General features: G+C 34.0%; 2 protein-coding genes across 3 annotated transcripts; both read left to right on the plus strand.

The window, feature by feature from the left end:
- The first annotated feature begins 20 nt into the window (after positions 1 to 20).
- Positions 21 to 4,223, plus strand: LOC146931563 (transcription factor-like protein DPB). 2 transcript variants are annotated; one of them, XM_085703058.1, is made up of 9 exons: positions 21 to 526; positions 659 to 741; positions 1,453 to 1,496; positions 1,793 to 1,855; positions 1,953 to 2,099; positions 2,227 to 2,295; positions 2,433 to 2,531; positions 3,186 to 3,256; positions 3,536 to 4,223. In XM_085703058.1, exons 1-9 carry the CDS (start codon positions 318 to 320, stop codon positions 3,765 to 3,767), a joined length of 1,017 nt encoding a protein of 338 aa, XP_085559184.1. In that variant the 5' UTR covers positions 21 to 317; the 3' UTR covers positions 3,768 to 4,223. The 2 variants fall into 2 exon arrangements, with proteins under 2 accessions (XP_085559184.1, XP_085559185.1); XM_085703059.1 differs by having other exon boundaries at positions 2,440 to 2,531.
- Positions 4,224 to 6,420: 2,197 nt separating this feature from the next.
- LOC146931564 (NADH-ubiquinone oxidoreductase-like protein) lies at positions 6,421 to 8,753 on the plus strand. The gene is made up of 3 exons (XM_085703060.1): positions 6,421 to 6,597; positions 8,157 to 8,241; positions 8,387 to 8,753. Exons 1-3 carry the CDS (start codon positions 6,475 to 6,477, stop codon positions 8,494 to 8,496), a joined length of 318 nt encoding a protein of 105 aa, XP_085559186.1. The 5' UTR covers positions 6,421 to 6,474; the 3' UTR covers positions 8,497 to 8,753.
- Positions 8,754 to 11,800: the final 3,047 nt, after the last annotated feature.

Raw genomic sequence — 11,800 nt, forward strand, 5'->3', positions numbered from 1 at the left:
TTGGATACACTTTAAACCTTGCGTAGGGATACTAGGGATTGGAGAATTTAGGAATACCGCATTCGTATTCCGTGCTGCTACTCAACAAACAAACCCCGCTCCCCCTCTATCAGATCTACTTTTTCCCTCACCGGTAACCACCATCCCTCACCACCGTACTTTCCCGCCCTTTCCCTTCTTCAATTTCATTTTCGCAATTCTTCATTTTTCACACCCTACAACTCAAATTCTTCCTCAGCACTCCATCATTTCACGTCAGAAATCGAAACCGCAGCTGAATTGCAGCCCTCTCTCAATTAAGGTTTTGCTGCCAAACGATGGGAACAAGATCGCAGCAATCGTGCGTAGACGAAGAGGAAACTACGATTTCGGGACAATCAGGCTCAACCAGCAGGAGTGCCGGCGGCGGGTTGCCGTCTAGCCGGAGCGAGCAGACGATCGGGACAGCCGCCGGTGATAGCACTGCTCTCAGATTAAATCATCTTGATATACAGGATGATGATGCTGCATCCCAAGGAGTAGTTGCGTAAGTTTTATTGCATTATTATATTCTTCATGTCATGCAAATTGCTTATGGCTATGTGATTATGCATTAATTCTCAGTTTCAATTTTATGCTTGTGATGCAAATTGCTTATGGTTATGCATTATCTATGCAGTAGCAAGAAGAAAAAGAGAGGCCAACAAAGAGCTACCGGAGGTGATAAAAGTGGAAGAGGGCTTCGCCAATTTAGCATGAAAGGTTTTTTATCTGTCTTTTTTGATCAATTTTGTAATTTAACATATAGTTCATGCGCCTAGCAAACTATGAAACCTGGATACCTAGTACTGATGTGGGTGCGATACAATATGAATACATGAGAAATTTTGAAATTCAGGATACCATACTGCACTGTACTGTCTTGATATCTTAACAAAAAAATTATAATAAAACTTATATACATGTAAAATACTTGTAAAAAAGATCCATTGATGAATGATGATTCTTCATTAACATATAATTATAATGATAACGATTTACAAAAAAAAAAAATGTTCTTGATCACAACACATTATAGATTTTTTTTTTCAAACTAGATCTATATCTCCACTAATTTCTCACATGTACCCTAGATAAGTATTCTAAATATGTATCAACAAGTATCCTTGAAGTATTTCATATGTATCCGGTAAAATATTTTATATAAAATAAATAATTTAGATACTTCTAGAGTGCATAACCACGAGTATTCGTGAAGTATTGGTATCTGATACGGATGTCTCCAATTTGGATTATCCAGGCTTCGTTGCTAGCAAAGCACGTTTGGTATGCAGAGTATTGAGACATCGATTGTGAAATTTGTAGAAGTGGTGTCTAGATTCCCATGCTTTGTAAATAGAGATTAATATTGTGAGGTCGTGCTGACAATTTTCTTTCTGGATTAGCTTCTAATTGATTTGTGGTTCTTTGTAGTGTGTGAGAAGGTAGAAAGTAAAGGAAGAACAACTTACAATGAGGTTAGCTGGTTACTTTAAGTCAGTTTTTGCTATGTTGAAATTGATATCTTGCTTCGTATGGTGAATTATATGATCAGAATTATGTTCGTATGATAATTATCATGATAGCTTTTTTTTTTGGGGATGAAGGTGATCATGATAATTATTATTGGGTCAAGAACTTGTGGACTTGTATGATGCCTTTTATCATCCGTCCATAATCCATATTGTCTATCTGACTATCTCTTTCTTACTAGTCATTATTCCTGTTTTCCCAGTTTATTTCTTGACTTTAATGTGATTGTTTTATATTGTAGGTGGCAGATGAACTTGTGGCTGAATTTGCTGATCCAATCAACAGTGTTTTGACCCCTGATAAGGTTTTCTCTCCTTTAATTGTGTTTGCCATTCAAAATTTCAGATATAGTTATAGAAGTATTGTAGACTTACTTTTTGTGGGGATTGGACATTTGTCAGCAACAATATGATGAGAAAAACATTCGTCGAAGGGTCTATGATGCTCTGAATGTTCTCATGGCAATGGATATTATTTCTAAGGATAAAAAGGAAATACAATGGAAGGGTCTTCCTCGTACTAGTCTGAATGATATTGAAGAGCTAAAGGTTTGCCCACAGTCTTGAGTTATAACTTTTTTGCTCCATGTATCTTATGCTTTACCTGCAATGATATTCTGAGCTAATCCCAAAATTCAATGAAGGTCCATTTTAATTGCTTAATTTGATTTAACAGACAGAGCGTCTTGGGCTCAGGAATAGAATTGAAAGGAAATCATCCTATCTGCAGGAGCTAGAGGAACAAGTAAGTCCATCCTATTCAGAATATATTTAATATGGGAATGAGATCCTTTGCTGCATTTGAAATTGCACTTGATTATCATTACTTCATTTTGTAGTGTTCAGTTTCTGTTTGCTAACTACTTGTATTGTTGCATCAAGTTTGTAGGTCTTCAGAACCTTATTAAACGAAATGAACAATTATATAGCTCTGGAAATCCTCCCAGTGGAGGTGTATCTTTACCTTTTATTCTGGTACAGGTAAACCATCATCTCAACTTCCTCTATTGTTTTGTTTTGTTTCGTTTCCCATAGGCTCCCTTCACTGGAGGTAATCATGTTTGACACTGAATGTGGGCACCTCTTCCAGCCGGGTTTCACGTTATGGGAGACTAGCCTCTTCTGCTATACCCAACCTCAGTTGGTGTCTCTTTTGATTATTTTATCCAGTAGCAAATGTTGCCAATTTTTCCTTGGATCTTCAATTGTATGATTGACACCAATTCACTGCACAACATGTACTGAATTAGTTGACTTGAATTTTAAATTATTAAATTTATTGTGAGATGATTTCTCATTCTAGCTGCTTAGTGAATTCGTAGAAATACCTTTTTCCCGCTTTTGTAAGGATTTGTATTTTGTTTGAATTTGTCTGCTGAATGTAACAGCTACACACTATGAACTAGAAATATTTTATCAGCTCATTTGGTCGAGTTCACTTTATTCCGGTTGCCTTTTGGCTTTATATCTGCTCAATGCTATGTCGGGTCTATACGTTGAATTCTTGGCCACAGGAAAGTTTATAACTTGATAATTTTAACGAAGAATTTGCTTGTCCTGCTGGCGGATGTGATATGGCTCTTAGTGGTATTACCATTTGATTAATCTCATATCCCTGGCTTTTTAAAACTGTAGACACGTCCTCATGCAACTGTTGAAGTGGAAATATCAGAAGACATGCAGCTTGTTCATTTTGATTTTAATAGGTAAAACTTCACTTTCCTTTGGCGTTCTTTCTAAGTTATGGCGTGATTATCTAGGTCTGAATGGTGTCTTATTCATTGTGTAGACTTCCTAATTAAGTAGTGTCATAAAATCAGTAATTTGGAACTAGTGTCTCCTATTATGGCCGAATAGAGGCAACGGAAAGAATTTTCATGTAGAGAGGTTCTGGGAGGCTGTTATGGTCGCATTGCTTTTATGTCTTTGTTGTGAGATGTACTGCCACTTCCTATTTATGTTTACTCTCTTTTTTCTTTCTGCAGTACTCCTTTTGAGTTGCATGACGACAATTATGTGCTTAAGGCAATGGAATTTGGTGATAGAACACAGAGTGATATTGTTACACACAATGTTACAGATGGAGGGGAAGGTTCTAGCATGTCAGGCATGCATCAGTCACAGGTTCCTCCTTCAGCTTCAAGCGTGTCAACTAGACCTCCAACATCACCTCCACTCCCTGGAATATTAAAGGCAAGAGTCAAACAAGAGCATTGATCTGCAAGATTATGATATCGTCATACCCTAATTAAGCATGTCTGTACATTCTGTAAAGAAATTTTCCCAATTAATATACCTTTGTGATTGTTAGCCATCAATACAGACAAGTCATTTGGTAGGTCAGCAGCAGCTTGGTCCGTTTGCCTCTTTATTGTTTAGGTTAGACTCTTTTACTACCATCCATCAATTACTACCTTGGCAGATTTTTTTCCTCCACATTTTTTGTGGTAACTTTTCCCGCATTGTAGCTAGAGAGATCATGGAATGGAGTCCAACAACATTGGATTAATTTCAGATTTCCCCGATTTACAGTGTAATTTGTAAAGTTTTTCAACTTATGTGGATATTAGTTGTGGTATTTGGACCAATGCATCTTGTTTTGTATCATTTGATAGGGTCCTTGTGAGGCTCTCTGTGGTCTATTTCAACTTCAATGGAAATTTTGTTACCTGATTTTTGGTTGGAACATCATTAGAATAACGGATTTAGTTGTTATTTAAAAGGGGAAACTATATTCACCACCCATAAGGTATTCTTAAATAGCAAAAGCACCCCCTCTATTTTTAAGTGAACACTGACGTACCTTATTTTTCTTCAAAGTGACAATCTCCTCTTTTCCACTTTAACACTGTTTCTTTTTCGTTAAATTCTCCACATTCTCTTTAAATGAGCCTTTTTCTTTCTTTGTTGTTCCTCTTGTTAGTAAGTTCCCCTTTTATTAATGGAAACTAAAATCTAGCGAAACACAAATCAATCTAACAAATAGGAACAACAAAAAGAAACCTCATAAGCACATCAAAATATTGGTTGCAAGTGCAGCACTGGAAAATGGAAACTTAAATCCAACCTTTGCATGCAGACAATAGGTCACTGCCTTTTATGTCGGTTTGTGTGTTTTATTTGATGACACTAATTTTGTCGAGGAACATATGTAGAAGATAACAACAGAATTTTATGGTTTTCACAAAATTCCTGTTGGTATATCTATTTATACGAAGGAAGTTATGACGTCTAACATTAAGAAGTTTTCTCTTTGTATATGAAACTGTAGTCTAAAGATGTTATCTTAAGGAAACTAATGGGTGTGATTGACATTTGGGTAAAACTTAGGGGAAATCAATGTAATTTGCCCTATTTAAATAGGTTTGTCTAGAATCTTTGTTTTGCACTATGCCCTTGTTGTAGTGGCTGTTTGTCTAGATTATTAAACTTCAACTTCAAGGATGGGAAATTTTCTGGTGAAAAAATGACATACTTACGAGAATATGAATGATATGCAAAATTTTCTGGTTAACATGTGTTTAGAAATGCAAATTCTCATCTTGATTTTTGAGAAACAAAAATGACATACTTACAAGTTACAAGAAAGTATGAATGATATTTGTCGTTTTTGAGGGACCAAAATGTTATTTTTGCACTCTCGTGTGATACTTTGACTCAATCTTCATGTCACATTAGAATGTCCTTAAACGTGAGATTGTTCTGCTATATACAGATCAATTTATTGAGACATAGTTGATGTTGAAGATCCGTCAAAAAAAGAAGATGTTGAAGCATATGGAAAATGTTGATATCATGCACATTACTTTGTATGAGTGAGAATTCTTGGTTCTAATCCGCGATGATATGATGAGATAACATAATTTCCTTCACAGTGAACCATGGTGGAACTTCTTAGTAATGGACGGGAACATATTTAGAATCATTTCATTATGTTAAACCATAAATTTTTTTTTTATTTTTTTTACGGAACCATAAATTATTTATAAGTCCTCTTGAATCATGTCTTTATTTAACTCTTCTTATGTGTGTAAAAATTCAGAATATATTGATATTATCATGAACTAATTGCAGTTAATCATTTGTTTAAATTTCACTGGTTGTGACTTATATAGGACCTAATTCTAACTCTTTTCTAGTAGTTGCAGAATATATATTGGTGCATACGATATTTTGACCATGTTTGAATGAACAATATGATATATAATTTCTTATAACACAATCTAAGTTACCTTTATGTTTTTGCTAAGCTATAAGTTATTTTCAATAAACTATTAAGAATTCAGGAAAATAAGCGGATGAACATGTCATAAACCGTTTCCACAAGTCTTTAAAATAAGTGTCTATGTTAGTAAATAAACTCAAATCAATAAATCTATACAGACAAACAGTGTATGAGACACTTTTAAAGTTTAAGTATGAGGTGTAACTTTTATTATCTTCCACAAGTGTACGTTAAAATATAAACATCATTAATATATATTTTGTTAATCCTCTCATTGGTACAAAATTTTCACCGACTTGACTAATTTCTACCAAAAAACCTAGCTAGTTTTAGTAGTTCTTCTTTCTTGTATGAACCATGTTTTTCCCATCTATAAGGTTGAAACCCAACATCAGAAATATAAAATCCAATATATTTAAAAGAAAATGACCTTCCAAATTTATTACACTTATGTTAGTCATGAATTTTCCAAAAGTCCACTTCAGAAAATTTAATTAATTAAGAGAGTATAATTTAGAAAAAGATGGGATGTATCATAAAACACAGGGGGTACGGATAGTAATCAAGATCCGTGAGGAAAAGACCGAAACCTCCCCAATCTAGCGAAATTCAATCAATTTTCCATTTGCTTCATTTCATTGATCTAAATCGAGGTTATTTCTTCTTTGTTGATTTGCGATTGAATTTAGGGTTCGTGAAATGGCATCGAGCATTCTGAAAAACCTCGCAAAATTTTCTTCATCGACGGCGACGACCAATGCCACGAGAAGCTTCAGCCTCGTAACCTCTCAAATCAGCAACCATACCGCCAAATGGATGCAGGTATCCTTGTGAATTCACCTCATGCGTTTGATTTAACAATCTTCCAATTCAAATTTGTTGCATTATTTATTTGATTTCATTGAATTTTTTGAAATGAGGGGAAAGTAATGTGACTAGGTTTATAATTCTCTTCCTAATCGGAATTTTTATATATTGTTGATTAAATTTAGGGATGATTGTGGTGAAATGAGGGAATTCTGTCGCAATGTATGTAAATCATTGTTTCGCATTTGGTTTGTTACACGTTAATGGATCCTGAGATTATATGAGAAAGGGTTTGATCCTTTGTGGGGTGGCATAGTAGTTTAATGAATTGGGGCCTGTTTGGATTGGTTTATTTTTGAGCTTATGCAAATAAATAAGCTTTTATGTATTATTCATAAGCTTGTTAAGGTAGTATATGTTAAAACAGCTTAGGGAGATACATTTTTAGTTAGTGAAAACTAATGAATTAATATAAAAGCTTACATATTTGCATAAGCCAATCGAAATGGGCCCTTGGAAGGTTAAGCTTGTTTGGGGAAGCTAGTTGTTTGTTACATGTTATTGCTCATTGTATACAACACTCAATCACACAACATTGTTTGAGCATAAGTGTATGGACCAGGGGAGAGATTAGAGAATGTGATAAAAAAATGTGATGACAATTTGCCGCGTGTGAGCTTTTCTAGGTTACTTATGTGGAAGAAATCTTCATTTTGAGGATGGAAACTTTAAGAAACAAAGTGAGGTGTAAAGTTTGAACAGGATTCCACAACTGCTCTAACTGGATGCCGGAGTCGAGGGATTCCTGTTAGTGAATAGTTATATCCATCACTCTAGCGGATGCTTCAGGGATGCTTTTCTCTTTGGTGTTTCTGAACTTGTTTAGTGATGTTATGATGTTTTGGGCTTTCTCCCTCATTTAAACAAGGGTCTTGCTAACCAGTGCGCTATGTGCATTGGTTAAGGAATCCATAAGTAGAAGTTTTCTCTTGGAAATGTAAGCTGTTACATTTGACCAAGTAATGATTACACTACTTTTTATTAAAAACTTACTTGTTTTAATTGCTTAACCAATGCCCCTAGGGCACTGGTTAGCATTCTCCTTTAAACAAAAGAGAAATCGAAACATGGTATTTTCTTTTTATTGGCTTCAACTTCCTGTGTGTTTTGTGTTGTTTAATTTATTAGCTAGCTAAATAAATGTTTGGGTGAGCAAACGCCCAAGTGATTTTGAGTGCAATTGATTGTGTAAAATTGAGTTTGAAGTGCAGTATTTATGTTTGGATGTTTTTACTTTGAAAGCAAGTTTGATGTAAATCCTTGTGTACATTTTTCAACTTAATACAAAAGCCACTTTTATCACTACTAGCCAAAATGAGACCTGGAGACATAATTCTTAAGTAACCTAAAATACCAGCAAGTTTTCATGGAGAAAAATCATTTTTCACATCAACTTCCGATTGCGCTGCATCCAAACATGCACTTAGCTCCACTACTGGAATTTTAAATCATTCATGCTTTGCTGATCTCTGCTCAAGAAATTGTGAAACTTACATTTGTTTCTTCTGTAATAGGATACAAGCAAGAAATCTCCAATGGAGCTGATCAATGAAGTGCCACCTATTAAGGTCGAAGGCAGGATAGTTGCTTGTGAAGGAGGTACAATACAAATTTTGCAAATTTCTATTCTCTCTTCTTCCTTGCATAAGTGAGAAAAAGATGAAGACCTGACAGGTCAAGTTTTGTTGATTATGTAGGATGATTTAATTAATTTGGATTTGGATATTGCTGTCTGTGATTTCAGATACTGATCCCGCCCTTGGACACCCAATTGAATATATATGCCTTGACTTGGCCAAGCCAGCTGTCTGCAAATATTGTGGCCTACGTTATGTTCAGGATCACCACCATTAGGAAATGCTGTCTACAAATCATCTGTTGTGTATTTAGAAAATTGCTGCTGAACATCATTAATGTGTTTTTGGTTACAATGTTCTCTGACCAAATCATATGATGTAACAAATGTACTTGTCTGTTACGATTTGCTAAATAAGAATATGACAAAACTGTTCATGTTACCATCTGATACAGATGGGGTCTTACATTGTTGTGTCTGTACTATGCAGAGCCAGTAATTTGTATGAAACTGGAGGTATAACTTCGTTGAGCAATCTTTTTTAAGTACTATTTCATAGCTTGCCAGCTCCAAGTCCGTGATAATATTACTATTCTCGAATCAAAGTAACAATTGCATGCATTCTTAGTGTATGTTTGGTTCAGCTGTGACAAATTCAATTTTTAATGAATGATTTTGTAAAATTGATACTTAGTTAAAATTGATTTTGGCAATTAGATTCAAAGTGAGTCCTGACAAAAGAGTAGCATGGCTGGTTTTATAAGATGAATTTAAGTATGTACGCACTCCTTCTTCTAATATGTTAGGAAAACATAAATACTTCCATACATGCTCATTCCTTTTACCAAGAATATTTAAATAAAATCAAGACTAGTAAATTCCCTCCAATTCGGTACGAAAGTTGTAGTTTTTATTGTTTTTTTGCACCTTTCAAGTCAACAAATAAAAAAAATAAAGAAGTACATAATTATTAACCAAATATCTATACTTAAAACTATAAAGAAAGAAATTAAGGTATTATCACCAGAAATCCATTGCATTATTTAATAATTATTTATATTACAAAAGAGTTATCCCTTACATATAAAAAAATAACAACTCTGTAAGACTCTGAATTAAAATCAACTCATAAGGGAGCACCCTCAACAAAGCACGAGAAGGCTATTGATCGTCTGGCCCCTTAGGACTTGCAAAGGAAGGAAAAATGCCTGCAGAAAGTGGAGACGGAGGACCAGAGCTTGAAATCATGTTTGATAGATGTGGATAGAAAGGGTATTCAAGAGATGGAGACGAATAAAAAATGCTTGGTGACAGTAAAGTATTATCCAAAGACTGCGGGGATAGCAAATTGATGTTACTTGTGGGTGAAGACAATAGGAATTCAGAAGTTGGTGACAGAGGGTCATTTGTCTGTGAAGAAGGGAGATCATTCATAAGTTGGTAACTAGCATTCACCGGCAAAGTTGGATTGGTAGCATTGAAAGACACCAACGAAGGGAAACCATTCACATGTTGGTTACTCCCATTGATTTGCGATAAATGGAAACCATTCACAGGTTGGTTACTACCATTCATAGGACAATGTTGTGGTTGAGATTGAATTATTGACTGCAATTGAACATTCACATCGTTCAATACTTGTGATTGAGGAGGGTAAGACTGAAACTGGTTACCTCTTGAATTATGAAAGTTCATCGTTGAGTTTTGAAAATTTCTCATGAAAGCGGAAATTGGAGATTCAACAATGTTGGTGCATGAGTTGTCAACAACAGAAGGGCCAATAATAGGCTTCAAAGGTCCAGGTAGTGGATGGTAAGGAGCATGTGGTGGAGCTACCGGAACCTGAACTGGAACAGGTGGCCTTCCAATAGACAATGGTGGAGGCCTGTTCTGCTGCAATCTAGTAAACCGAGCCGGAGGTTCTCCGGTGGAGTTTTTTCCAGTAATGTGTTGAACAAAACTCTTGAAATCATCTTTATCGATGTAATAGACTTTTGGCTCAGGATAGTGATGTCTACCACTAGTTATGATATTATTGCCAAAATCGATTGTTCGTTGAAAATTATTTCTTCTTATGTTCTTTCCTCTTGTGTTTACACCCAAACTTCCATTCTGCTTTTTTGAATTTTCCATGTTTGCAACCCCTAAAAGATACACGGTCAAATTCCCTCATTTTAGAAATTAATAAAAACACTCCAAGAAAACAAATAACTCCAAACACAAAATACCAATTACACAAATAAATTCAACGCAAAATTCAAATTCTAAACTTGTGATTGTTGATAAAAAAAAAACTTCACTATAACAACGATACCAAAAAAGAGAAAGGTGAAAAAAAACAAGCAAAATCATACCCTTCTTGAGTTCACGTTCACTCAACCCTCTAATCAAAGAACAAGAGAAAAAGAAACCTATAATAGAAATTGATAAAAATATTGAAACTTGACTCAAGAGTCTATGAAAAATGAGAAACGATGAAGAAAATTAAACTCCAAGATACTATATAGGATTTTTTTTTTGTTGAGTCAGCAATATCAGTGGAAAATGAATTAGAAGGGTATTTTTGGAAAAACAACTTTGATTTAATCAAGGTGTTTGGGTGTTAAACATGAGCACTTATTGCAAATAAAAAATTATTTGACAAACAACCTTTTTTGTATAATATAAATCACAGTTTATTTGTTGACATATCATGTTAGAAAACATTATGTTGTATATATTGTGAAAAAGATATTTAATCTGGTTGGTTAAAAGTTAATGATGACTCTTTTTTCTATAAGAACGTAACTACTATATACAAGTATATTATTAAAGGGAGATGATCAATACCACAAAAAGTTGATTTACGATTTGATAATGAACCGTTGATTTCAATCCACTCCCTCCTTGATTTTCGCCAAAAAAACAATTATTGAATTATCCTGAACTAAATGCACACAACTAAGCATTTTCGTGGTTCCTGTGAAATTGTTTTCGTGTTATATAGCTATGCCCATTATTAAATTAGTCAAAAAAGATTACTACCCAAAAAAAAAAAATCAGTCAAAAAGTAAAAGAAAAAAGTGCTACTAATTTTATTTTTTTAAAAAAAACAGATACTGCCTTTTTTTTTTTTAAAGAAGCTACTACCATTTAAATACAGTAAAAGAAAAAAAAGAGCTACCTTTTTAATGAATACTTCTCATTGGTTTCTTTTGTTTTTTTTTTTGTAGGAAATACCTCATTGTTTTATTCCTTACATCTAGAACATCCTTCAATATCTGTTGTTTAAATATTTAAAACTGAAGTAAATGTGATAATAAACGTAATACAATAATGAAATACAAATATTTTTATTTTTTATATTTTTTATTGGAATGGGAAAAATGTTATTTTTATTTCATATATCCTAAATTAGAAAGGAAACGAATATTTAAAAGTAGTAGCTGTTTTTTATTTTATTTTAATAGAATGTATTAAAACTTCTCATCTATGGTATACTTTTATTCCTACAACTCCTTTCTTGGTCAAATATACACTCACTGGAACTTAATAGAAAGAAAATTTAACAAATTTAGTCAAATTTTTGGTTTAGTAAATAAA

Source organism: Medicago sativa, chromosome 4, assembly GCF_051527215.1.
Source record: "Medicago sativa cultivar Bolivia chromosome 4, Bolivia_mono, whole genome shotgun sequence".
Lineage (NCBI taxonomy): Eukaryota > Viridiplantae > Streptophyta > Magnoliopsida > Fabales > Fabaceae > Medicago > Medicago sativa.